At 53.8% G+C, this 27,596-nt stretch overlaps 3 protein-coding genes across 3 annotated transcripts; 2 read left to right on the top strand and 1 right to left on the bottom strand.

The window, feature by feature from the left end:
* The first annotated feature begins 211 nt into the window (after nt 1-211).
* Nucleotides 212-4,455, top strand: LINGO3 (leucine rich repeat and Ig domain containing 3). The gene has a single exon (XM_040241871.1). It carries the CDS (start codon nt 296-298, stop codon nt 2,165-2,167), a length of 1,872 nt encoding a protein of 623 aa, XP_040097805.1. The 5' UTR covers nt 212-295; the 3' UTR covers nt 2,168-4,455.
* A 5,788-nt stretch (nt 4,456-10,243) lies between these two features.
* PEAK3 (PEAK family member 3) lies at nt 10,244-16,158 on the top strand. The gene is made up of 3 exons (XM_040241869.1): nt 10,244-10,325; nt 11,205-11,743; nt 14,643-16,158. The coding sequence occupies exons 1-3, from the start codon at nt 10,244-10,246 to the stop codon at nt 15,420-15,422; spliced, it is 1,401 nt and encodes a 466-aa protein (XP_040097803.1). The 3' UTR covers nt 15,423-16,158.
* Nucleotides 16,159-17,692: 1,534 nt separating this feature from the next.
* On the bottom strand, nt 17,693-21,190 carry OAZ1 (ornithine decarboxylase antizyme 1). Its single transcript, XM_040241868.1, is given in 6 exon segments — nt 17,693-18,245; nt 18,415-18,500; nt 18,841-19,013; nt 19,443-19,529; nt 19,531-19,588; nt 20,959-21,190. Coding segments are annotated over 6 exon segments (684 nt in total). The 5' UTR covers nt 21,105-21,190; the 3' UTR covers nt 17,693-18,111.
* Nucleotides 21,191-27,596: the final 6,406 nt, after the last annotated feature.

The following is a 27,596-nucleotide window of genomic DNA, read 5'->3' as shown; positions in this document are numbered from 1 at the left end:
TCCTGCTCCAGGGGATCTTCTTGACCCAGGGATTGAACCCACATCTCTTATGTCCCCTGCATTGGCACGCAGACTGTCTACTACTAGTGCCATCTGGGGAGGTTCTTTTAGGGAGAATACAAATGAACCCTGTACAGGGTCTCAGCACAAATGTCACCTCTCCTGAAGTTACCCCTCTGTCCACCCTAATCATCCATCCAGGCTGCTCCCCTCACAATCCTTGGGTAGATGCCCAGGAGTGGAATTCCGGGTCCCACGGTGGACAATTGCTTCCTGAGCACACTGCTAGGATGGGATGGGACAAGCCTGGAGTGCGGGTACTAATGCTGACCCTGCCCACAGGTGCCCACGAGGATGGTGGTGTGGCCCTAGGCCCAGGCTCCGCACCATGACCTGCTGGCTGTGGGTGCTAAGCCTGCAGCTCCTGCTCCTGCCCGCGGCCCTACCCCCCGCAGGGGGCTGCCCGGCCCGCTGCGAGTGTACGGCGCAGACGCGCGCGGTAGCCTGTCCCAGGCGCCGGTTGACCGCGGTGCCCGACGGCATCCCTGCCGAGACGCGCTTGCTGGAGCTCAGCCGCAACCGCATCCGCTGCCTGAACCCGGGCGACCTGGCCGCCCTGCCGCTGCTGGAGGAGCTGGACCTGAGCGAGAACGTGATCGCGCACGTGGAGCCGGGTGCCTTCGCCGACCTGCCGCGCCTGCGAGTGCTGCGCCTCCGCGGTAACCTGCTCAAGCTCATTCCGCCCGGCGTCTTCACACGCCTGGACAACCTCACGCTGCTGGACCTGAGCGAGAACAAGCTGGTCATCCTCCTGGACTACACCTTCCAGGATCTGCGCAGCCTCCGCCGGCTGGAGGTGGGCGACAACGACCTGGTGTTCATCTCGCGCCGAGCCTTCGCCGGGCTGCTGGCGCTGGAGGAGCTCACCCTGGAGCGCTGCAACCTGACAGCGCTGTCGGGGGAGTCGCTGGGCCACCTGCGGGGCTTGGGCGCCCTGCGGCTGCGCCACCTGGCCATCGCCGCCCTGGAGGACCAGAACTTCCAGCGGCTCCCGGGCCTGCTGCACTTGGAGATCGACAACTGGCCGCTGCTGGAGGAGGTGGCCGCCGGCAGCCTGCGGGGGCTCAACTTGACCTCGCTGTCCGTCACACACACCAACATCACCGCCGTGCCCGCCGCCGCCCTGCGCCACCAGGCTCACCTCACCTGCCTCAACCTGTCGCACAACCCCATCAGCACGGTACCACGCGGGTCCTTCCGCGACCTGGTGCGCCTGCGAGAGCTGCACCTGGCTGGGGCCCTATTGGCCGTGGTGGAGCCGCAGGCCTTCCTGGGGCTGCGGCAGATTCGCCTGCTCAATCTCTCCAACAACCTGCTGTCCACGCTGGAGGAGAGCACCTTCCACTCAATCAACACGCTGGAGACGCTGCGCGTGGACGGGAACCCGCTGGCCTGCGACTGCCGCCTGCTGTGGGTCGTGCAACGCCGCAAGACCCTCAACTTCGACGGCCGCCCGCCGGCCTGCGCCACCCCGGCCGAGGTCCGCGGCGACGCGCTGCGCAGCCTGCCAGACTCGGCGCTCTTCGAGTACTTCGTGTGCCGCAAGCCCAAGATCCGCGAGCGGCGGCTGCAGCGCATCACAGCGGCCGCGGGCGCCGACGTGCGCTTCCAGTGCCGCGCCGAGGGCGAGCCGGCGCCCACCGTAGCCTGGGTGACCCCGCGCCACCGCACGGTGACCGCCGCCAGCGCCGGCCGGGCGCGCGTGCTGCCGGGCGGCACGCTGCACATCCGGGACGCACGGCCGGGGGACAGCGGCACCTACACGTGCGTGGCCAGCAACGCGGGCGGCAACGACACCTACTTCGCCACCCTGAGCGTGCAGCCCGAACCGGCCGTCAACCGGACCCCGGGCGAGGGCCGCAACGACACGCAGGTGGCCGCGCGCTTCCCGCTCGACCTCACCACTATCCTGGTGTCCACCGCCATGGGCTGCATCACCTTCCTGGGTGTCGTCCTCTTCTGCTTCCTGCTGCTCTTTGTGTGGAGCCGCGGCCGCGGGCAGCACAAGAACAACTTCTCGGTGGAGTACTCTTTCCGCAAGGTGGACGGGCCCACCGCCGCGGCGGGCCAGGGGGGCGCCCGCAAGTTCAACATGAAGATGATATGAGAGGCCCCCGGCCCCGCCGCGGCGCCTGCGCCGGAAGCAGTGTCTCCGTCTCAGTCCGAGCCCACGCCCGCCGGCGACTGGCCCGTCTGACGACCACCTATGCATCTCCCTTAGGGGGCGGCCGCGAGCCGGCTCCTGGCAGAACTTCCCCCTTTTTTTGTAGGGACCCAACCACAGGACTGTTTTTTCATCAGGATGCGTCTTTTGCAGAGTTTCTCAAGCGTTCTTTTCTAAGGGTTTCACCCTGTCTTCCTGCCCCTGGTGTGGTTGCTCAGCTGGGAGAGGGTGGGATGGGAGCTCAGAGATCCAGGGTCCTCAACACAAAACAACTCACACCTGGTGGAGACGGTCTACATCTGGGATCCCAGGGAAGGCAGTCTGCCTCCAGGTCAGAGCATGAGAAAGCCCACTCTGTTCACACCTGGATACCCCTCTCCAACAACACCAGAGCACATACTTACACCCAGGACATACAGCAATGATGCACAGATCCAGAGGGGAACACACACACACACACAGCCCTCATACCCAGCTGACACTAAGCAGGTGCCCCGAGATCACCACGGGCGCTTTGGGCTCTTGGTAGAGACCAGTCCCTACCTCGGCCAGGCAGCTCACACCTGAGACCCATTTCTGCTCACACACACCCAGACGTTCACTGACCCCCGGCTCCCTCTCAGCTGGCCACTTGAGGCAGACCTCAGGTGCTGAGCTAAGGTCTTGCTGGTCAGGCTCACCCTGAAGGGGTCCAGCACACAGGATGGCCCCTGGCCTGATGGCCCAAGTCCCTGTGCCCAGACTCCCTCCCACCAGGACCTGCCAGGCCAGCAAGACGGGCTGCCGGCTAGGAGAAGCCATTCCTCCAGTTCCTCCCACCATCCCTCAGCTGCTGCTTGCTTCCTGTGCCCTCACCACCCCGGAGGGACAGCTGTCCTGGCCCCTGGTCCAGGAGCATTGCTTCCAGGGTGTCCCTTTCCAGCAGGCCAGATGGTGTGACCTTCGGTCTTGAGTCTGCACCACCCCTGCCCTGTTGACCACTGGTCACCTGGGGAAGAAGATAAGTGTCTGGATGGTTCTGAGGGTCCTTGTCACATGCACTGTAGTGGCAGTGACAGGGAGCAAGGATGGGACAGAGGTTCAAGCCACAAGGAAGTCCAAACCTGGGACATCAGATGACAGAGGCACATTTGTCTCTGCAACACTGGGGGCAGATCTAGGGCCAAAGAGTGGAGAGTCACAGGAAGACTGTCGCTCAGGTGAAAGAAAGTCACTGCCCCAAGGTCACTGTCCTGTTGCTCTACAGGTAGTGAGTTCCCTGTCACTGGAGATGTGCAGCAGGAGCTGAGGTTTTGCATAAGCATTCAGATACCAAACAGGAGCCATACATGACCCTGCCTCCCCTAGCCTGGTCCTTGCCCCGACTCTTTCTACCTCGGCCAGACAAACAGTTGGGGGGAAGGGGCACAGGAAGTGTTGTGGGGCCAGACCTCAGCCAGAGAGGAGCTTGGCTACTGACCAGGAGGTTAGACAGTATTCTCACGGACCTTGTAAGAAGGCTTTGTTCTCACCCAGCTGTGTAATCTTGCTTGGCAACTGAAGAGCATTGATGTCCACGTCTATAAAATCAGTTTGATGGTCAAATCTATTGCTCCATACATAGAGGCCAGGCCCACGGACAAGTTTGATGTTTGACTTGTTTTGTGGATTCCTCAAGGTCTTTCTGAGGCAAGCCAGAGGAAAAAACTGTCTACCCTGGCAATTTTGAGCAAAGGATTCAGACAGAACTTGGGAATGGACACTGGCCGTTCTCCCTGGGCTAGAAACATTAGGAGGCCCTGGTCCTGCCCCCATATTGTGTTAGTGGGCCAACAGGACAGAGTGGCAGGCTACTGGCCACAGCCAGTCCAGGTGGGGACCCCACTCCAACCCCGTTCATGGCAGGACGTGAGTGAGAGCCGAATGGGATGTCCAGCAGCCCCATACAGAGTCGAACAAAATGGACTAGTTTTTTTTCCCCTTAGCATTCGCCTGACCTTGGTTGCCATGACAACTCTGAGGGTCCCTCAAAAAAACGACATCCAAGTGCCTTTAGCATCATCAGGACGAGAGGGAGTATGTTCTCGACAGTGTTAGGACAGTGTTAGGACTCATAGAACGTCAGTGTTATCGGGATCTCCCAGCCCCCCTCTGCCTGCCCCCATCCCAACATGAACCAACACCCCTTGTCCCCTCCCACCCCTACCCTGCTGTATTTGGTTGGAATCCAATAAAGATGAAACCAATTTAATAGCAAACATCGGAGCTTTCTTATTATGGGAAGAGCAGGTAGAGGAAGTAGGGGTTTCTGGGGTCACTTGGGGAGCTGCCTGGCTTCAGCACCAAAGCTGACCCTGAGTAACAGGGTGTTTGTGGAGAATGAACCGTGTGATGAGGTTGGAGGTCACACTTCAGGAGTGCTCATGCCGTTCCCAGCACTGCCTGTGTTCACTCCCCTGGGTACTGGTACTGCTGGGTACTGCTCTGACCCCATTTTGGTGGTGGTTGGTTTAGTAGCTAAGTTGTGGCTGACTCTTGCAACCCCATAGACTCTAGCCTGCCAGGCTCCTCTGTCCATGGGATTCTCCAGGCAAGAATACTGGCTGCTGCTGCTAAGTCGCTTCAGTTGTGTCCGACTCTGTGCGACCCCATAGATGGCAGCCCACCAGGCTCCCTTGTCTCTGGGATTCTCCAGGCAAGAATACTGGAGTGGGTTGCCATTTCCTTCTCCAATGCATGAAAGTGAAAAGTGAAAGTGAAATTGCTCAGTCGTTTCCGACTCTTAGCAACCCCATGGACTGCAGCCTACCAGGCTCCCCCGTCCATGGGATTTTCCAGGCAAGAGTACTGGAGTGGGGTGCCATTGCCTTCTCCAAGGAATCTTCCTGACCCAGGAATCAAACCTGGGTCTCCTGCCTTGCAGGCAGATTCTTTACTGACTGAGTTATGAGGGAAGATTATAACCCCATTTTACAGATGGGCAAAGGGAGGGTCAAGCCTACCCAGAGTCCCCAGCCAGGGATAAGTAGGGTGCTGAGAGGGGCCAGTGAGACCAAGCTGTCCAGGGAAACTCCTGCCTTGAGCTGGATCCAGGGGAAGAGCCAAGCGGCTGGGAGGAAAGGAGAAAGGAGGTGCAGACTTATGCCCTCCCCACTGTGACTCTGGAGCTGGCGGCTTCCTGCCCTGGGGCTGGAGAGTGTCTCCCACCCACTCCTGATGGATGGGGACAGCAGAGCACAGAGCCTGATGTCAAGGCTCAAACCCTGCTGGGCCCTGGAGGCCTCTGCCATTAACATTTCTGGAAGGAGGTAGCCTGAGGGCACCCAGCAGAAACTATGGCCAAAGGCAGCCTCTCACACCCCAGGGTCACTTTCTGGGCCTCAGTTTCTTTCTTTTTTTAAATATTTACTTATTGGGCTGCACCAGGTCTTGGTGGCAGCACGCGGGATCTTCCATCTTCATTGCAGAAAGCGAGACCTTTAGTTGCAGCATATGGGATCTAGTTCCCAGACCAGGGATTGAACCTGGGTCCCCTGCATTGGGAGCACAGAGTCTTAGCCACTGGACCAACAGAACAGTCCCAGGACCTCACTTGCTTCATTTGAACATGGGAAGAAACTGCCTTCCTACCCCGCAGGAGACAGAAACAGAAAGGGGGATGTGGGGGGCACTCTGGGGCAACCCTGCCAAGCCCAATTTCCAAGAAGTCAGGTGGGAGTGGGCGGGCTGGGCCGTAGGACCCTCCCTTGGGCCCTCATCTCCCCTATCGTGCTGCAGTAAAGGCAGGTGAAAGACTGCCTCCTCCTGTGCCTCAGTTTCCTCATCCACAGGGGCCACCTGAGCCCCTGGTTCAAACCAGGTACAAGATCCAGGATTTCCTGAATCCTGTCTTATCTTTGGGATGCAGCTGGGGGGTACTCCTTCCTCAGGTGTCCAAGGACAGCAGAAGGGGTCCCATCCAGTTGGTGGCCAGAAACCCAAGGCGGGGCCCCTCAGATGGGTGTTTGTGGCCTGAGTGCTGTGTGCCCTGGGGAAAGTCAGGCCCCCTCTCTGTGCAGTGTGCACATCCATAAACTGGAGGATTGTGGTCCTCTTTCATGCAGGGAACTGAATGAGCTTCCTACAGCCGCTATAACAAAACTTAATGGCTTACAACAACCGAGATTCGTCATTCAACAGCTCTGGGGCGCAGAAGTCTAAAATGGATTGGAGTTGGTTCCTTCCAGAGGCTCCTTCCTTTCCCAGCTTCTAGAGGCACCGCATCCCTGGCTCACAGCCTCTTCCTCCATCCTCACAGCCAGCAACACAGCATCTCCCGTCTCTCTCTGCCTCTGACCCTCCCCCTCCCTCTTATAAGGGCCCCTGAGGAATGCAGGGTCACTCCCATCCTCATCTAATCTGCAACCTTCATTTCCCCCTGTCATGCCACATAACATTTTCACAGGTCCTGGAGATGGACACCTTTGGGGATTGTAACCCTGCCTGCCACCAAAACTGAGGTATTTTTCTCAGAAATGCCAAGTCATGGAAAATTTGGGAGCATCTGGCATCGGGAACCCTGCTCTGGGTAATGCCAGGGATGCAGGAAGTTTGGCCTCAGCTCCCGCAATGCTCCAAAAATACTCTTCAAATAAAAGAACAGCTTTAGGATCTGCAGAGGGCCTGACCCCAAGCTGGGGTAGCCAGACGGGGCCACTGTGGGGGTCACACACACGGAGGTCACATTTGAGGGTGAGCTGAGGCAGGCATTCCCCATTTCTAGGCTGAAGGGGAGGACTGTCCATTGGGGCTCGACGGGGTGCTGGGCATGTTGGGGTGCTGAACTGATGTTAGCAGGCAACTGCTCTCCTTCACCACACAGCCCCCCACCCACTCCAAGGGGGGGCCATCTTGAGGGGGTCCCAGACACTAGTTCCCCCCAACCCTGCCTGTCCTGAGTGGAGAAGTCCCCGGGGATGTCACTGCTTGTTCTACCCTGGCCCCTCTGCCAGCCTTCCCCTACCCGACCCCAGGGTGAGGCGAGTGAGACACTGACCCTGAGCATAAAATTTAAGGGGGTGCCCAGATCTCAGTCATCAAGATCAATAGTCTAGGGCTCTCCCTGGTGGTTCAGTGGTTAAGAATCTACCTTGCAATGCAGGGGATGCAGGTTCCATCCCTGGTTAGGGAACTAAAATCCCACATGCCACAGGGCAGCTAAGCCTGAACTCGGAGACTATTGAACGTGAACATCACAACTAGAGAGTCCATGAGCCACAAGAAAAGACCTGACATCAAGCAATAAAGATCCATGTGCTGCAACTAAGACCTGACTCAGCCAAGTAAAATTTAAAAATAAAAAGAAGTTTTTTAAAAGATCAATAATCAACAAATGGAATCAATTCATGCCCCAAGTCCATAATGGATAGAATACCAACCTTTTAAATAAAGATCCACTCTGCCTTGGCATGACCCTGCCTCACTCCCCACACCCTAATGCTGGCCCTCATTCCAACAAAACTTTATTTACAAAAACAGCCACCAGCCCAAGGGCCACAGTTTGCAAATAAGTTTTTTTTTTTAATATTATATTACAGTGTTATTTAAGACATCACTCTGCCAACAAAAGTGCCTATAGTCAAAGCTATGGTTTTTCCAGTAGTCATGTATGGATGTGAGAGCTGGACCATAAAGAAGGCTGAGCACCAAAGAACTGATGCCTTTGAATTGTGGTGCTGGAAAAGACTGTTGAAAGTCGCTTGGACAACAAAGAGATCAAACCAGGCAATCCTAAAGGAAATCAACCCTGAATATTCATTGGAAGGACTGCTGCAGAAGCCGAAGCTCCAATACTTTGGCCACCTGATGGGAAGAGCAGACTCATTGGAAAAGACCCTGATGCTGGGAAAGATTGAAGGCAGGAGAAGGGAGTGACAGGACGAGATGTTTAGATAGCATCACCAACTCAATGGACATGAGTCTGAGCAACATCAGGGAGACAGTGAAGGACAGGGAAGCCTGGCGTGCTGCAGTCCATGGGGATGCAGAGTCAGACCCGACTTAGAAACGAACAGCAACAGCAAAAAATGTTATTTATCTTGATTACTGGGGTGTTTTTTTTGTTGGCATCACCTTAAATTCTGTGCCTGAAGTGAGTGTCTTGCTTGCCTCACCCTAACTAATCCTGGATTGGAGCCATGGCCTGGCTGGGTAACTACCTCGCCCCCCGCCCCAGGGTCTTATGAAGGGAAGAATAAGAATTGGTAATCAGCAGGGGTTTGGGCAGTGAGGAGGCCATTTCCTCAGTACCCCTGGTCCCTTCTGATCCGCCTGAAACAGTCTGGGATTTGTGGAATCCTTGTCCAACATAATTCACAGACTCTTCCACAAGCTCATGGTCCTCCCACTGCATGATTCTAAAATCCACCCAAATCACAGGCTGCCCCATGGATTAAAGACGGAGAATACCCATTCTGTGAATTACAGAAGCTGAGTGCCAGTACAGAAAAAATGTTGAATCAAGTTACGGACCCTCACACTGGAAATGCTGAGGGTCAGCAGGTCAGAGTGGCCCAAAATGTGGGGGACTCCAGGAGATGGATTTCTCTCCTTCCCCACACCCAGGGGGCACCCAGTAATGGCCTGTAGACCTCTCAGCCCATCCTGGACCTGCTGTGTGACCCTGCGTGGACTCCAGCCCTCTAAGGGGAAATGAGATGGGGCAGGAGAAACTCAGTATGAAAGATGCTCAGACTACAAAACAAAAATGTCTTTGCATCATCTCAACTGCAGTGACTTCTTGGTTCTTCCTCTACAGAGGGGAAGAGGCTGGGTTTCAGGGAGATGCCACCCACGCCTCTGCGCAGGTAAGGTAAGCCTCAGGCCCCCAGACAGTTTAGACAGCATGTACTTAAGCTAGAATTTCACACTGGCTTTCCCTGGATTTTCACCATTTCTTGATTTTCCATGTATGGTAATTCTATTATCAAATCTCTTTTTCTAAATCAATGCATTAAGGTAGTGGAGGGAAAGGGAAGTGAGTTGATTAAAAAACAAATCCAACTAGTGTGGCTGGAGACAGCAAACAAGAGCCATTTTTCTGTATTTGCTGGAACACGGAAGGAGTGGTGACTGGACCAAAGTCACAGAGCAAGTCACAGAACTGGGGCTCAAATGGAGCAGTATGTGCAAAGGGTCCTGGGATGGGTGGGGAGTGGGGGCATGCATTCTGGGGGCTTCTCAGATGATCCTGCAGAAGGGGAAGTGGCTTCGGAGGAAGTGAAAACCACAGAGGAAAGGTCAACTGGCTGAATTTCTCCTTGAACCTTCACTTCTGAGGTTCCCTGCCTCCCCAAAGGTGGGGGAATCTTAAAAGCCTCGATTCCTCCCAACCTCTCAGGGCTCGGTCCTCTCGGCCGCCCACCTCATGTAATCTTCGGGACCTCGGCCGGTCTTCCCTTCTCCTCCCATCAGCTTTCAGCCCTGGAGCCCATCAGCCTTCATGGGGAAGTACTGCAGAAAGGCCCCCTCCCGTCTGGGCCTGTGGTCTAACAGTTGCCCTGGCGTTTCCGGTTCACTGCAGGGACCAGTCAGACAGTCCGGGAGGCCAGGAGCTGCAGCTACTGGGAGTTGGTCCTCAAGGGCCTCCTGCCCCGAGGTCAAGCCAGTCCTGAAGGTAGGGCCCTCTTGGTGGGGGGCTGAGGTGGGGGCTGGGAGGAAGCAGCCACTTTTCAAGGCTGGGGTGACCTAGAATCTAGGTGGGGCAGGGCTAGGGGTCAGGCTACTGTTGGTAACCGCTTGAGGGGGCTGAGCTCTGCGGACAAGGCCTAAGTACTGGTCCTTGGGTATTGTCACCAGCCCTAGATGCTACCCCTGCTCCCTAGATGTCTTGCCCTCCCAGCTGGACATTTCGTCTCTATCACAAGAGTACAAGTTCCTTCCTGCAGCCCTGAAAGGTTGATGGGCGACATTCACCCAGAGAGGTCAAGCAACCCTCCCAAGGGCCACACAGCAGGGGGGGCCCTCACACACATGCCATCCACTCTGATCTTCCACAGCAGCATGAGCAACCTGGAGCCACCCACCAAGATTCCTGGGGCCAACACCCCCACCTGTTCAGCACAGCACACCTACAGCAACCTTGGTGAGAGCCTGGGAGGGGCCCTGGGTGGGCGGTGGGACAGGTGGCCGGTAAGGCAGCCAGAACAGGAAGGTTGGGTCTTTCATTACCGTCTAAGGAATCATTTAACTCAATTATAGCAGCTTTTTAAAAATATTTATTTATTTGGTTGTGCTGGGTTGTAGTTGTGACATGTGGGAGCTAGTTCCCTGGCTAGTTCTGGGCCCCCTGCATTGGGAGCAGAGTCTTAGCCACTGGACCACCAGGAAAGTCCCCTATAGCAGTTTTTAAAGTATTTTAATAAAACTCTTTGGTTTATTTTTTTTAAAAAAAGCTGGATCGCCAGCTTCTAAAAATGAGGAAACGAGCTCAGAGAGGCTCAGTCACCTGCCCAGAACCACACAGGAAAGTGGGGGCCGGATGTTTCTCTGCCACTGACTTGTCACTCCTCTGAAGCTTTGTTTCCTTATTTGCAAATTGGAGATGGCATCCTTAACTCATAGGGCACAAGGTAGTTGAGCGTTGGTATCTTCTTTTTTTGGTGGTGCAGTGCGGTTTTGTGGGATCTCAGTTCCCTGACCAGGGATTGAACCCCGACCCCAGCAGTGAGAGTGCTGAGTCCTAACCGCTGGACCACCTAGGAACTCCCTATTTTTTTCCAGTCAAAAAAAGTTTTGGGGGGTACCCCCACCCCACTTCCGCGGCATGTGGGATCTTATCTCCCTGCTCAGGGATGGAACCAGCGCCCCCTGCAGGGGCAACACGGAGGCTTAACCACTGCACCACCAGAGAAGTCCCCATTTTTTCCGTTTTAGAGAAGCAGGAATTACGGCCTAGGGTAGAGTCCTGGGCATCCACTCCCCCTGTCCTCACGCCCTTCCCCCACTGCTTCTCCCCGTCCAGGTGAGGTCCGCACCCACCTGCTGCCCTCCAAGGCCTGCCGCCCACGGACATCTGAGCCCCCCGCGACTGACCCGCAGCCCCTGCCCCCACCCCTGCCCAAGAAGACCCTCACCAGGACCCAATCGCTGCCCACCCACAAAGCCTCCAGCCCCAGCCTCACTCGAGCAAGGCCGCCTCGGAAGCCCCTTGTGGGGTCCCACAGTGTGGATGAGAGCCAGGCAGGCGACGACAGGGAGGGGTCAGCCCAGCCGCCTGCAGAGCCGCCCTTCAGCTCGCTGGACACCGAACTGGGCCTCTCCCTCCACGATTTGCACCACCCAGAGGCCGTGCACGCAGCTCTGGAGGCCCGGCAGCTGGAGGGTCTCCGCGCCGTGCACGCCCGGCTGCACACTCGGCTCCTGGGGGGCCGCCCGGGCCCCTGCCAGCCAGACCACGGCTTCCGCCTCCTGGACAGCTCGCCCTGTGTGGAGAGCGGGGACGCCCTCTACTACCGCCTGGTGCGCGTGCATGAGGAGGCGTGGCACCTCCTGGCTGCCAAGGTGAGCCCCGCCTGCCCCGCCCCTTGGAGGTTTCCCCAGTTTCCCCTCCAAGGCATAACGCAGGGCCCTTTCTTCTCGGGCCTAATTGCTTATTTTGCAACTAACACCGTCAGTCCTAGGAATCACGTTTCTAAGGTGTGGGGCCACCTACATTCCAGTCACCTGGGAGTCTTGTTAAAATCTCCCCACACCTCTCTGGGACTCAGGAGTCTGCTTTTTTTAATTTCCTGCCATGGGGCATGTGGGATCTTAGTTCCCCAACCAGGGATTGAACCTGCACCCCCTGTAGTAGAAGCTAGGAGTCTTGAACACTGGACCTCTTGGGAAGTCCCCAGTAGTCTGCCTTTGAACTCACTCCCCTGACGCTAGAAACCCACTGCCTGCTGATAGATACCACTTTCCATCAACATCTTCAACAAAATGTACTGAGCGCTGTTCCTTCATGTCCTGTGCTTGCTGTTCTAATGAGATTTAAACACTTTCATTCAGCTAATCCTCATGCAAGCATTACCATATTTTATTATAAGGTGCTTCTGTTTTATGCACCAAGGGAAAAAAAAAGATTCCTGTCAAATAAGTGAGACCACCAAGAGTCAGACACGTCACCATTTTGGAGGAACCTCATCCACTTGACAGATTGTGCTATTATGAACCCATTTTACAGACGGGAGTGTGGAGGAAGCAAGTTGTTGCTAGCTGTGAGTTCTTTTGTTGACAGCTTGATCCTGATTCCATCTCACAGGCCCCTGGGGAGTTGTTGTGTTGGTTGTTCTGGGTTTTTTTTGGCTGTGCCACATGGCATGGGGGATCTTAGTTCCCCAACCAGGAACTGAACCTGAACCTCCTGCACTGGAAGCTTGGAGTCCTAACCACTGGACCACCAGTCCCAAGGGGCTTTATTTTTAAAATACACACTCCCAGTGCCCCACCTCAGCACTTGTGCTTTTTAACCCCTGCCCCAAAGTGACTCAAATGTAATCTCCTAGTTGATGTTCTCCTACTTTCTAGAAGGAGCTTTGCTGACCAGTACTGCAGCTGCTGGCCATGGGCGACTTCTGAGCACTTGAAATGGGGCTGGTACTGACTGAGATGTGCTCTGAGTGCCAAATATACACCAGGTCTCAAAGATTTAGTATCAATAACAATCGTGTAAAAACATCTCACTAATATTTTTTTCATTGATGACCTGTTGAATGAGAATATTCTGGGTATGTTGGATTAAATAAAATAGATTATGAAAGTTATTTTCAAGCTCATACAATTCAATTTAAAAAAAAGGCTAATGAAAAATTAGGCAGAAGACCTGAAGAGACATTTTTCCAAAGAAAACATACAGACAGTCAACAAACAAATGAAAAATTGCTCAACATCACTAATCAGAGAAATATAAAGCAACACCATAAGGAGGTATCACCTCACACCTGTCAGAATGACCATCATCAAAAAGACCACAGATAACAAATGTTGGCAAGGATGTGGAGAAAAGAGAATCCTGTACACTGTTGATGGGAATGTAAAATGATGTGGCCACTGTGGAAAACAGTTTAGAAGTTCCTCAGAAAACTAAAAATAGAACTGCATATAATCCAACTCTAATCCTGAGTATATATCTAGGAAAAAAAAAACACTCATTAGAAAATATATATGTGCCCCCAATGTTCAAGCAACATTATTTACAATAGCCAAGACATGGAAGCAACCTAACTGTCCATCAACAGAAGATGTGAAATATATATACAATGGACGACTACTAATCTGCCATAAAAAAGAATATAATTTTGCCATTTGCAACATAGATGAACCTGGAGGGTATTATCAGTTCAGTTCAGTCGCTCAGTTGTGTCTGACTCTTTGTGACCCCATCCATGAACTGCATCACGCCAGACTTCCCTGTTCGTCACCAACTCCTGGAGCTTGCTCACACTCATGTCCACCAAGTCAGTGATGCCATCCAATGATCTCATCCTCTGTCGTCTCCTTCTCCTCCTGCCTTTAATCTTTCCTAGCATCAGGGTCTTTTTCATGAGTCAGTTCTTCAAATCAGGTGGCCAAGGTATTGGAGCTTCAGCATCAGCATCAGTCCTTTCAATGAATATTCAGGATTGATTTCCTTTAGGATTGACTGGTTTGATCTTGCTGTCCAGGGGACTCTCAAGAGTCTTCTCCAACACCACAAGAGGGTATTATACTTAGTGAAACAAAAGACAAATCCTGTATGTTTTCAATTATATGTAGAATCTAAAAAATTAAACTAGTGAATATTAAAAAGAAGAGGAAGAAGAAAGAAAGTTACTTTCACCTGTTTCTTTTCACTTTTTAAAACGTGGCTACTGGAAATTTTGAATTACACTGTGGTCTGTGCTCCAGCACCTTTGCTGTCATCTTCCTCCTTACCAAGTGGCAAGCACAAACGATGGACACCCTTTGGCAGGCTGGAAACTTTAACCCTTAAACACCTCCTCCCTGGTGTACTGTTAGTGTGAGTCACTCAGTCGTGTTTGACTCTTTGAAAACCCATGGACTGTAGCCCACCAGGCTCCTCTGTCCATGGGATTCTCCAGACAAGAATACTGGAATGGGTAGCCATTCCATTCTCCAGGGAATCTTCCCCGACCCAGCTATCAAACCTGGGTCTCCCGCACTGCAGGCAGATTCTTTACCATCTGAGCTACCAGGGAAGACCCATAGCACCATCCTCCCAGGTGGTATTCCTTTAATCATGTTGGCGAATAATATCTGAATTAACAAGAACCTTGCTTCTGGAGTGATCAGTGATAGCGGGGCAAGTTGCGGTGGGTGGGAAGGTTTCAGAACAGGTAGAGCCTCTAAGCAAGCTATGCTGGTTTTCAGGGTGGAGGGGCTCTGTGGTCAGGCTCTGAAGGCCCCCTCTGTCCCGCAGGTGCCCAAGCCAGGAGCTGAGGAGCCCCACCCCTGGGGCCTGGAGCTACAGGTCTCTCTGCTCCCACATTTCAACCTCCAGGGGTTGTGTGGCCTGTTGCCCGAGGGTGCACTGCCTGAGGCGCCCTGGAGCGGCTGCGTGGCTCTGGTGGCTGAGGTGCCAGAGCTCACTGTGGCCCAGTGGCTTGTGGAGGCAGGTGCTCGGCCGCCGGAGGAGTTCACGAAGACCGTGGCCCTGCTGCTGCTGCAGCTGAGCGCCGCCCTAGAGCGCCTGGAGGCACGGGGTGCGGCCCTGGCCGAGCTTCGGCCCGAGAACCTGCTGCTGGTGGCGCCTCGGGGCTGCATGGCCACTGGGCCCCCACGCCTGCTGCTGACGGACTTCGGACGCGTTCATCCGCGGCCTCCTGGCACCCCCGGCATCCACGCACGGCAGCTGGGCCGCCTGTTCCGAGAGCTGCTTGGCCTGGGAGTGCCCTTGGCCACACCCGTGGCCACAGGCCTGGAGCGCCTGGCGGCCCAGCTGACCCGTGTGTGGCCGTCAGCGGCCCGGACACGCAGTGCGCTGCAGGCGCTGCTCTGGGGGCCCGGACCAGAGCTGCGCAGCCACAGAGCCCCACTGGGGTCTTGGCTGCGGGTGCGCCGAACCATGCTGGTCCTGCACCTGGCTGAGCGGGCCGTGGGTGGGGAGGTGCCCGGTCTGGAGGACTGGCTCTGCTGTGAATACCTGACGGAGGCCACAGCAGCCTCAGTGGACCTCGCCCTCAGTCTGCTGTGGGACTGACCCTGCCCATGAGTGATGCACCTGTTCCAGGACCCCTCCAAGTGGCAGGCCCCCCTCAACCTCCCAGGGCTGGAACTGGTGGCTGGTGAATCCATCATAGGGTGGATGCCCCTTTTCAGAAGGGACCAACAGGACAGCAGAGAATGCAGTTGGAAAATTAGGCCCAATCCCCCCTACTACCCCCAAGAATGCAGTTGCCCCCTTCCAGGGCTGGAACCTAATGGCCAGTGCTCGTAGATGCTTTCAGAGCAGCCCATCCGGGTGTGCAACCACTGCCAGTTCATGCCTCTCCCAGTGATTGGAACCCCTCCCACCACCTTCCAGTAGAAACCAGGTGCCCTTGCGGTACTACAGTCTGATGGTTACTGTGTCCATGGCAATGTGGACACTCCTCCCAAAGGCCCTGGAGCCTGCCCTTGCGCTGAGGCTGTTGGTGTGAACTGTCAACAACTTGTCAAGAACTGCTGGGGGCTTCCATGGGGAGAGAGGTCTCTGGAACCTGAGACAGCCAGCCCACCCCAGCAGGGTCTGAGCTCACCTGCCCTCACGCTCCTCTGGTTCCCATGTCCACCCCCTAACTCCCTCCACCCACTGTGGCCTCCTTGCTCCCCTCTGTGACACTAAATTCTGTCCAGCCACCAAGTCTTCGCACTGGCTGTTTCCTCTGCCGGACTTGCTGAATCTCACCTCTTTTAAGCAAATAAAGTTGACCCTCCTGGGCCCTCTCCAGCTCCTGGCCCTGCTTCCCACCAAAGCACTTGTCACCACCTGCATTTATTTATTTATCTCTTTGTCACCTGTTCATCTCACCCATCAGGTTGAGTTCTGAGGCCCTAACCATACTTAACACACACTAAGTGTTTAATAGCATAGAATGATAGAACAAAGTTGTTTACAGACTCATCAGGGACCTGAGAGAGAGAATGAGGAGGAAGTCTCAGTTTATACCTCTGAAAAGTAGATACAGGAGCCCTGAAGGGTCTCAATGCCCTTGTCTGGGATCTCCAGTCATGCCCCTTCACCAGCTATGGCGATGCTGGGGGGAACTTTCTAACCCCCAGGTATGACTTCGTCCCTCTCCTGCTCAAAACTCTCCCATAGCTCCCTAGTACCTTCAAAACACAAGGGGTTCATCTAAAGGCTCTGCATGCTGTCCAGCCCTCTCCTGCCATATCGCCTATGTAGGTGCTATCTGGCCTCCAGACCATACCCATTGTTCTGCTGATACACCTCCCCACTATGCTCTCCTTCAGCCTCCTGTACATCCTCCAGCACCCCAATCCCAAATCCCTTTCTCTGCCCATGCCCTACCCACACAGACTGGAGTATGTCCAGCCCTCTCTCCAGACCTTTGAAAGCCGACTCCATCATCAATCAGGTAACCGACTATCCCACCCAACCCCCAGATATACTTGAATCCCTCTGAACTCCTTTAAGATACCTGCTTTGCAACCTATTTGTCAATCTGCAGGGCACAACCCCAGATGCAGCCAGCAGGTGGCGCTGCAGGACTGCTGTCTTTGGCCTTCAGCCACCCACTTACCTCCACCCTTCTCTGGCGGCTCAGATGGTAAAGAATCTGCCCACAATGTGGGGGACCTCGTTCAATCCCTGGGTGGGGAAAATCCCTTGGAGAAGGGCATGACAACCTACTCCAGTATTCTTGCCTGGAGAATCCCTATGGACAGAAGAGTCTAGCAGAGGGTCTCCCATGGGGTCAGAGATGTACCCCGTGACAACTGGGCAACTAAGCACAGCACCCCCACCCACTGAAGGGTCTTTGCCTTCTGACTGCTTCAGACTCCACCTCTGCTCTGGCCAGAACACCCACCAGCAAAGCTCCCTCCCCAGCAAGACAACATAAGAGAGCTGAGGATGCCCACAGCCAAACACACACCCACCCCTTCCTTCCCCTTCCCCCCTGGGAAAGCCCCCCTCAGGCCCTGTCCACTTCTCAAGGCCCAGTAAACAGCTTCAGCCTGGAACCAGGCCACTCCAGCCTGCCTCAGTCACCCCAGGGAAGGGCTCTGGGGAAAGGGGAGTGGCAGGTAGGGTGGGACAGGCTACCACCTGCCCAGGGGTAGCAGGAAGATGAGGTATGGAGGTAGCCAGGTGGAGCTCCAGGTCGAGCTGGCTGTGGCCAAAGGTGACACCAGGCCCTTACTTGGCTCATGACTCTTGCTGGTGCAGCTCCCTCAGCCCCTGGCAAGCCCAAGGCCCCTATTCCCTTGGCCCCAGAGCCCATCAACACCATCGAGCCAACACAGGTCTTAAGAGGGATAATCACTTTTATTTGGATTTCTGAGAGCAATAGAACGGTAGATTAATACCTATCTTTCCAAGTTAAGAGACCTAAGACTGTTCCAAAAAGACTTTCAAATAAGAAACTCCTCAAAGTACAAGGATAATCTGAATCATCTTAAACCAGCAATAAAAAAGTAAAATATAAACTTTTATTTAGAATTAAAGCAAATACTTCAGTATCACAAACACAATATTAAACTTCAAGAAATACACGGCTAATTTGGAGTGAGCGTTTATTTGCACAATTACAACATGCGGACAAACCAGCAGGTGAGCAGGCTGACGCTGGTCAGCACAGTTGATCACACCACCCGCACCAGGCACGGCGCAAAGCACACACGCAAGGGACTGCAACTGAGGCCCGAGTGGCCCCAGGGTCGTCACACTACTCCTCCTCACCCGAGGACTCTCTCTCAAATGTGTAGGCCATGAAGCAAGCGTCAGGTCTCTTGGGGACAAGGGGATGCCCCGGTCTCACAATCTCAAAGCCCAAAAAGCTGAAGGTACGGAGCAAGGCGGCTGCAGAAGAGACACAGAAGAGAGACAATTAAGTCAGAACTCCTGTCCACAATCAGGGCTCAGGGTCTGGAGACCAAGGCCTGAGTCCTGGACTCCATGAGCTCCACCTCCTTGCCTGCCCCCCACCCTCCCCCACCCCTGGAGAATCTGAGGAAGGCAGTCAACCTACCTCGATCATCGCGGTTCTTGTGGAAGCAAATGAAGACATGGTCAACATGGAGCTGCTCTTCAGCAAACTCAAGAAGAACTGCGAAGCTGAAGTTCCAGCATCAGGAGCTGCCCACCCATATCCCACCGGGGCCCCAGCCTGATTCTTCCACTTCTGTCTGAACCCCAATTTCTCCCAGGTCTAATCCAGGGTCACCTCCAGCACTGCTGACACTGGAGCCAGATCACTCAAGGGGACATTCCTAGACACTGGGGGGTGCCCCTGGCCCCATCTACCTGAGGCCAACAGTAACACCCCCTCCCCTCATCCCTTGGGTGGTAACTGCTGGTCCACTGACTCAAGGGGAACCCCCATTCCAGAACATGAACAACCGATCTGTCTCCTGACTCAGGCTTCCCTCCTCCTTGCATACAGGCCGGCCCTCACCTGTCCTTGCTCCCCTCGGGCAGAGCGCCGCCCGGGATCTCGATGTAGAGGCAGCTGTTGCTCAGCACCGCTCTCCAGTTAATATGTTTGGCCTCTGTGAGCCTGGACTGGACATTAAAAATCCTCGTCTTGTTATTAGACGTTAGTTCCTCTGTTACATTCAGCCGATTATCCTGCGGGGGAAAAAAAATCACATTCAACCATAAGCACCAGCCTTCAGAGGTTAGCGATCTTTCCTTTGGCTACCCTGACAACCCAGAAAAGCATCAAAATGACCTTTCACACACCACCACCCAGTGCTGATGTTGGCTACGGAGGCCTCTGAGCAGCAGCAGCTCTGCCCAAGACCAGAGAGAGCCCCAGGCTAAGGTGCTATCAGGAGCTGCCAACAACGACTAGAGGTTCAGGCAAGGCCTGGGCAGTGGCTCGCACCTTTGTTCCTTGTATCTCAGGCTCAGAGCACTGGGTAAAACCAGGAGGAGCGCTCCCAGCACATGACAAGTACACAGATGATTGCCCTCTGCTGAGAGGCAAGCCCTGTGGGTCTGACCACACCCCCCCAGCTCAGGTCCCCAGGAGTCCAGAGGAAGGAGCATACTTACAGAGTAAAATAAATTAGCTGAAAGATTGTGATCCCTCTGACTATTCCCTCGCCCACCTGGGATCTTCAGGGGTGGGTGAGGGACATCAGGAGCACCACCGAGGCCCTGGACCCAGGTTACTACAGCAGTTGATGGAGACCCTGGAACTGGAGGAGACAGCAGGTGAGCAGCACTGGGAGGAGACCCCGCGGCCTTTGCCAACAGGGCCTGGGGTCCCAATATGGCCAAACTGAAGGTCAAGGCCTTCCAGAGCTCAAGTCCACCAGGGACCCTGCCTCCCTTTTCCAAGGGCGATGTTCACACTGAGAGCAAAAATCAACATCGGGCAGCGGGGCGGCTAAACAATCACACAAACAAGTGGCCATTCAAACCAGACGCCTCGGGTGATACGCTGCTTAAAGACCCATCCGTCCCCGGGGGCGGGGGCGCTTTTGCCTTTTAACCATCTCACGACTGGCACGAAGTGCCGCCCCACCCAATCCTGCGTCAAGTTCTACTTCCCATTTCTAAGCCCAGCGCTCCAGCTTCCCCTTTCCCACTGTGCGGTCTGTAGCCGACCTGAAGCTCCAGCAAGCTTTCCTTAGGGATCTGACCTGTCCTTCCGCAGACGCTGTCCCTGCGGCGGTCCCTTCGCTCGCCCAGAGACGTGGGGCCCGATCAGCGCCCCCGCCAGTGCTGCGAGGCCCGGCCCGCGGAGACGCCCTCCCGCGCGCTCCCCGCGGCCTCCGGTTGCGTCATCTCGGCAAAGGGCCCTCGGCCCCGGGGGAGATTTTCACAATCGCGCAGCCGGCAATGCCAGCAGCCATTTGCTAAGCAGTGTAAACAAGCCCCAAAGTCGCCTCCATTTTCCTCGGCTCCCATCCGGGGTCCCCTTCATCAAAGAGCTCGCGCTCCGCGCCAAGCCCGGCCCCCCTGGACCCTCGTCCCTGGCTACGACCACTCCTGGCACAGCAATCCTCCGGGGGAAGGGCGATCCGGCATTCACCCTGGTAAGGACCCCGGGCGCCGTCTACGTGGCGCTGTCCGACTCCGCGCGTCCTCGGGGCTATAAAGAGATCGCCAGGGCGGCTGCCGTCCCGTGGGAAAGGCTACTCCGCTGGGCTCGTCCGCCCACAAAGTCCACATTCCGCAGACCCGTGGGCCTGACCTCGCCCCTCAAGCTTAGCCGCCCCCCAAGCCCGACCCCCGCGCCTCTAAAACGGGCCATGAACTCTGGTGTCTCCCAAACCCAACCAGGGACCCCGGAAGCTTCCCCCAATCCAAACGGAAACCGCCGTGTTTCCCCCCGCCCCACACCTCAATTCGACCAGGTACCCTGGAAGCCCCTCAATCCAATCAGAGGCCCCTCCGCCCGCTTCGGGCCCGACCCGCCCCCACCCCGCCCTCGGTGCGATTGTGGCCTCGACAAAGGGGCGGACCTCGCGCTCCCCGGACTTCCGCGGCGCCCCGAGGCCTGCCCCCTGCGGGCCTGCGCCGCGCCGCTTCTGGAAGCTTCGGGCGGGGGCGGGGCGCTTACCTCTCGCTGCTGCGGCCTCCGCGGCTGTGCAGGCTAAGGAGCGGCATGGTGCGGGTGGCGTGGACGGTGGCGCTGGGTTTATCCCCTTCCTTCTCTCTGGCGAAGCAGTGGCTGTTGAGGATCCGCTGCAGGGAGGATTTCACCATCCGGCCGCTGGGGTCCGAAACCAGCAAAACCTCCGCTGCGCTTCTCCGCGCCGCCGCCGCTGCTCGCCGTTCGCAAAATGGCGCTGCCGTCGCCGCCCACCTTTATAGACAACGCGCTCAGGCCACGCCCCCACGCCGCGGGAACGCGGCCGCACGAGGGTGCGGAGCCACCGGGAAACCCAGGCGCGCCCGCCCCTCTCGGCGTCTGATTGGCAAGCGGCGAGGTACACGAGTTGGGGCCGCGCCTTGGATTGGAAGAATGCTTCGGGTCCCGCCCCGTTCCGTTGCCAAGCTATGCGGACGCGCGGAGGGGGCGGGGCAGCCGTGGCGTCGGGAACGCGCGGCGCGCGCACCTCGCCCCGCCCCCGCTACCCGGGCCTAGCGACCGCGGCCCCGCTCTGCGCCGGCCTTTGGGGTGGAGGTGGAGGTGGGGTTGGAATCTTATGGGGGCCACGTCTCCACCGTGGTCCATGTCGCCCTAGTCAGGGTCCCTTTTCCTGGAGCCGGCTCTAGGCGACAAAGGCCACGGATATTTGGAGGAGGCGTCCTAGCGCCCCGTCCCCTTACAGGAAAGAATAATTTTTAGTAACCTGATATTTATTGATCTTAATAATGATTTTCTGGATCCTATCTTTCACATGTTGAAACAGTTTACAGTTAAAAAAGAAATTTAAATGGTAAATATAATATTCAAATTTAGTAAAATATTTCATGTACCATTTGGACTTCAGCAAAAATGCTTTTCCTTGTGGATAAAATGACAGAGATATTTCACGTTTGAATTAAATTTTGCCCCAAGCAAAAATATTATTCTTTCAGGCCCCACTTTGTTTCATGTTTTTATGTTTTAGGCACAAATAGAGTCTCCAAAGAGTTACACGGAATGAAGTAGCTACTTGCTTCTTTGTCTTTACAATCCTTGCCTCTCAGTTTTATCTCGTTTTTATTTCCAATCTACAGTCCTGTGTCCATTGGGGTTAGAGACACAAACTTTCTACAAAGGGACCTTGAAATATTACAAAACTGATAGAAATTTACTCTCCAAAGCATGTGGCTGAGTCCCTGTGTGTTTTCAAATTCCCTTTTCTGTTGAATGAAGAATTTATTATTTACTTACACAGCGTTTGTAATACAAACATCTAATTTTCAGCATCCCTATGTACAACTATTAAGACTGAACAGAGGAATTGCCCTGGCAGTTCACTGCTTAAGGCTTCACCTTCCAATGCACAGGGTACAGGTTCCATCCCCGGTCATGTAGTTAAGAGCCCACATGCCTCAGGGCCAAACAACCAACACATAGAACAGAAGCAATGTAAGGATAAACTCAATAAAGACTTTTAAAAAGTGGTCCACATCGAAAATTACTTAGGACTTCCCTGGTGGTCCAGTGGGTAAGAATTCACCTGCCAGTGCAGGGGACATGGGTTTGACCCCTAGTCAGGAAAGATTCCACATGCCACAGGGCAACTAAGCCCATGCGTTAAAACTACTGAGCCCACTCTACAAAGCTACTGAAGCCTGTGCACCCTAGAGCCTGTGCTCAGAAACAAGCCACCACAATGAGAAGTCTGTGCACCTCAACTAGAGAGTAGTCTCGGGCTTGCCGAATCTTTTAAAAGCCTCCTTGCAGCAATGAAGACCTCAGTTCAGTTCAGTCACTCAGTTGCTCAGTCGTGTCTGATTCTTTGCAACCCCATGAATCGCAGCACAGCCAAAAATAAATAAATAAATTATTTTTAAATCTTTTTTTTTTTTAAATAAAAACTCAACAAGGACTGTAATAATAACAAGTGTTAAGCCAACCGAAGAAATTTCTCAGGGGAAGGATATTTAATCAATGATATTGTTTAGAATTGTCACATGGTGAAGACAAAAAGCAGATGAATTTGTAACTTAACTTTATAATTGCTTTCAATGTTTCTTTTATTTCCAGGGTTTGCTGTCACTCACCCATCTTAGTTCAGTTCAGTCACTCAGTCATGCCCGACTCTTTGCAACCCTGCGGACTGCAGCACACCAGACTTCCCTGTCCATAACCAACTCCCAGAGCTTGCTCAAACTCATGTCCGTCAAGTGAGTGATCAAGTCATCCATCTAACCATCTCCCCCCTGTTGTCGCCTTCTCCTTCTGCCTTCAATCCTTTCCAGCATCAGGGTCTTTTCCAGTGAGTCAGTTCTTAGTATCAGGTGGCCAAAGTATTGGAGCTTCAGCTTCAGCATCAGTCCTTCCAATGAATATTCAAGGTTGATTTCCTTTAGGATTGATTGGTTTGATCTCCTTGCAGTCCAAGGACTCTCAAGAGTCTTCTCCAACATCACAATTCAAAATGTCAGTTCTTTGGTACTCAGCTTGCTTTATAGTCCAACTCTCATATCCATACATGACCACTGGAAAAGCCATAGCTTTGACTAGATGGACCTTTGTTGGCAAAGTAATGTCTCTTCTTTTTAATATGCTGTCTAGGTTAGTCATAGCTTTTCTCCCAAGGAGTGAGTGTCTTTTGATTTCATGGCTACAGTCACCATCTGCAGTGATTTGGGAGCCCCCCAAAATAAAGTCTGTCACTGTTTCCATTGTTTCCCCATCTATTTGCCATGAAGTGATGGGACCGGATGTCAGTCATGATCTTTATTTTTTGAATGTTGAGTTTTAAGCCAACATCGAAAAAGCAAGAGAGTTCCAGAAAAACATCCACTTCTGCTTCATGGACTACAGCAAAGCCTTTGTGTGGATCACAACAAACTGCAGAAAATTTTTAAACACATGGGAATACCAGACCACCTTATCTGCCTCCTAAGAAACCTGTATGCAGGTCAAGAAGCAACAGTTAGAACTGGACATGGAACAATGGACTGGTTCCAAATTGGGAAAAGAGTAGGTCAAGGCTGTATATTGTCACCCTGCTTATTTAACTTATATGCAGAGTACATCGTGTGAAATGCCAGGCTGGATGATGTGCAAGCTGGAATCAAGATTGCTGGGAGAAATATCAATAACTTCAGATAAGCAGGATGACACCACCCTTATGGCAGAAAGCAAAGAAGAACTAAAGAGCCTCTTGATGAAGGTGAAAGAGGAGAGAAAACGCTAGCTTAAAACTCAACATTCAAGAAATGAAAATCACCCATCTTAGGGTACCACTTAAGGGTCCTCACTATTTGTGGGGCCAGTATGTCATTATTTAAACTTTTTTAAAGAGGTTTTTTTTTTTTTTTAATGTTACTTATTTATTTATGACTGCACTGGGTCTTCGTTGCTACCAAGGGCTTTCCCCAGGCTCAGGCTTCTCACTTATGGTGGCTTCTCTTGTGGCCAAGATGAGCTCTGGGGTGTGCAGGTTCAGTTGTTGCAGTTCATGGGCTTAGTTGCCCCGCACTGTGTGGGATCTTCCCAGACCAGAGATTGAACTGGTGTCCCCTGCATTGACAGGCAGATTCTTAACCGCTAGACCACCAGGGAAGTCCTAGGCTCTGATTTCTTGAGGCTAGAAGAGCCTTTTGGAGAAGGCAATGGCACCCCACTCCAGTACTCTTGCCTGGAAAATCCCATGGATGGAGGAGCCTGGTGGGCTGCAGTCCATGGGGTCGCACAGAGTCAGACACGATTGAAGCGATTTAGCAGCAGCAGCAGAAGCAGCAGCAGAAGAGCCTCTGGGTTTCCAAATCTGGGTCTTTGCCACATGGCAACTCTCTAGTGTGTTACACAGATGAGCGATTCTGGGCTAAGAATGCCAGGATCCAGAACTGCCCATGGCAGTGGGCAGTTGGGTTGAGCTGTGTTTACCCCCCATGACTGAGGGCAGACAGCAACCAGGCTCCGAGCTGAGCCCCCAGCATACAGAACCTGGTCAGGGAGGTGTCTCCAAGAACGTCTCACCTGCCAGGCCAGGGTCTAGGGGGTGTCGTCCAAGTCTCTGCAGTCCACAAGGAGCCATCAGGAGCCTCTGGATTCAAAACTTGGGGTCAGGAGGTTCCTTCTTCAGTGGCTGGCCCCAAGCCCTTGCAGGCCAAAGCACGCTTTAATTTGGAATCACCGTGGATGGAAAGGGGCAAAATACAGCCTGGTTTGGGCTTCCTAGGTGGTGCTAGTGGTAAAAGAATCTGCCTGCAATGCAGGAGATTCAAGACGAGGTTTCCATCCCTGGGTCAGGAAGATTCCCTGGAGGAGAAAATGACAGCCCACTCTAGCATTCTGGCCTGGAGAATCCCATGGACAGAGGAACCTGGAGTCCATGAAATCACAGAGAGTTAGACATGACAGAGCGACTGAGCACACACTGGCAAAAAACAAACGAAAAACTGTAGCAGCTTGGAGAAAAGCAGGGGTGGAGGGAGAAATGGGTGCTTGTAGGGTTACAGTGGGATGTTTCTGGGAAAGTGGCCGTGGAGGAGCTGGGTGTCAGAGGGCTCCCAGCTCTGGGCAGAGATGTGAGCAGTGTCCTGTCATCCTGGTGGGGAGAGTGCACTCCAGTTCTGGAGGAAGCTCCCTTAGCCTGCTGTGGGGGAGATGGAAGTGATGTACAAGATGATACCTCTGTTCCATCACTGTGGGTGCCCATCAGGGGCACCAAGGCACCTGCCACTAAGATGGTAAACATGGAAGAGGACCTGACTCGCCCCCAGATTCTTCCAGCACCAGAAACTTCGCTTGCTGTCACATCTCCCTCGTGAAACTCAGTCAGGGTTGGGTTTTCTATTATTATTATTACTTTAGTTTGGTCTGAGCTGGGTCTTTCTTGCTGCATGCAGGCTTTTCTCTAGTTGCAGCGAGCAGGGGCTACTCTCTAGTTGTGCTGCTCAGGCTTCTCACTGTGGTGAGCTCCCCTGTTGCAGAGCACAGGTCCTGGAGCGCAGGCTTTAGGAGTTGTGGCGCATGGTGTTAGTTGCTCCTCAGCATGTTGAACCTTCCTGGACCAGGGACCAGATCTGTGTCCCCTGCATCAGCAGGCGGATTCTTAGCCACTGCACCACCAGGGACATCCCAGGGTGGAGTTCTTGAGGGAGAAATGAATTCCCACTCTCCACTTTCGGGGCATCCTGGGCGCTGTGGGCTGTGGAGCAGCCTCCCAGGCCCCATCCACTGGATGCCAGGAGTGACAGTCACCAGCATGACAGTCACAGGAGTTCCCCGACTCATCCAGTCTGCCTCCACTGTCACTTTCTCCTTCTTTCTTCATGTAATCTGGGGACACCCAGATGGGGAAGGGAAGGAGTGGCAATATAAGATTGGCAGATGCAACCTACATATTAGCTTAATGTATTATTTATTTGGCTTTATCTGGTCTTAGTTGTGGCATGCAAGATCTTTCTTCAAGGCTCACAGATTCTCTGCTTGTGGTGAGCAGGCTTAGTTGCCCCAAGGCATGTGGGATTTTAGTTCCCTGACCAGCAATCAAACCCACATCTCCTACACTGCCCAGTGAATTCTTAACCACTGAACTACCAGGGAAGTCCCTATATATTATACATAGAATGGATAAACAACAGGGTCTTACTATATAGCACAGGAAACTATATTCAATGTCCTATGATAAGCCATAATGGAAAAGAATATGAAAAAGAGGGCTTCCCTGGTGGCTCAGTGGTAAAGAATCCGCCTTCCAATGCAGGGGACATGGGTTTGATCCCTGGTCCAGGAAGATCCCACATGTGGAGGAAAGCTAAGCCCGTGCACCACAGCTACTGAGCCTGTGCCCTAGAGCCCGTGCTCAGCAACAAGAGAAGCCACTGCAATGAGAAGGCCACGCACCGAGTAACTAGAGAGTAGCCTCCGCTCACCACAACTAAAGAAAGGCCCTGCACAGCAACAAAGACCCAGCACCACCAAAAATAAATACATATACACAGTGGGAGAAGAAGAATGTACATGTAAGTATAACTGAGTCACTTTGCTGTACAGAGGAAATTAAAACAACATTGTAAATCAACTATGTGTGTGTGCCTGCTAAGTCGTTTCAGTCAGGTCTGACTTTGCGATGCTATGGACTGTAGACCTCCAGGGTCCTCTAATTCAATAAAATAAAATCAAAACAATTTTTAAAAAGGACAAAAAAAGAAAAAGCAAGAAATCAGAGGGGAGGTGCCTCACTGGGGGTAGGGAGTCTGTGAGAGGTGAAGGCCCTTGGACTGCAGGGAGGAAAGGAGGGGCATCAGGGAGGGCTTCCTGAAGGTGGTGAGAGCAGAGCTGCTAGGAACGGAAAGGAGAAGACATGGATGATGGAGGGCACATGCCCAGGGTCCCACTAGAATCAGTATGGCGAGTCCAGTGGTTACGTTTCCACGCTCACTGGCACCGGTCAACCATCACTCGGGGAACTAAGATCCCAAAAGCTGCATTGTGTGGCCAAAAAATTTAAAAAGTAAGATGGGTAAGGGGCTTCCCTGGTGGCTCTGTGATAAACAATCAGCCTGCAATGCAGGAGACTGGCATTGGATCCCTCAGGAAGATCGCCTCTCCCCCCGCCCACCCCCACCCCAGAGAAGGAAAAG

The sequence above is a fragment of the Oryx dammah genome, unplaced genomic scaffold (genome assembly GCF_014754425.2).
Source record: "Oryx dammah isolate SB20612 unplaced genomic scaffold, SCBI_Odam_1.1 HiC_scaffold_5, whole genome shotgun sequence".
NCBI classification, from domain to species: domain Eukaryota; kingdom Metazoa; phylum Chordata; class Mammalia; order Artiodactyla; family Bovidae; genus Oryx; species Oryx dammah.
The sequence above is the reverse complement of the archived record's forward strand: the minus strand, read 5'-3'. Positions and strand labels throughout refer to the sequence as shown.

What these genes read in the sequence shown, in the direction of transcription:
- LINGO3 (XM_040241871.1), top strand. Translation starts at nt 296, where the DNA reads ATGGGACAAGCCTGGAGTGCGGGTACTAATGCTGACCCTGCCCACAGG.
- PEAK3 (XM_040241869.1), top strand. Translation starts at nt 10,244, where the DNA reads ATGAGCAACCTGGAGCCACCCACCAAGATTCCTGGGGCCAACACCCCC. An exon ending in GCACACCTACAGCAACCTTG is followed by an intron (nt 10,326 to 11,204) that starts GTGAGAGCCTGG and finishes CTCCCCGTCCAG; the next exon opens with GTGAGGTCCGCACCCACCTG. An exon ending in GGCACCTCCTGGCTGCCAAG is followed by an intron (nt 11,744 to 14,642) that starts GTGAGCCCCGCC and finishes TCTGTCCCGCAG; the next exon opens with GTGCCCAAGCCAGGAGCTGA.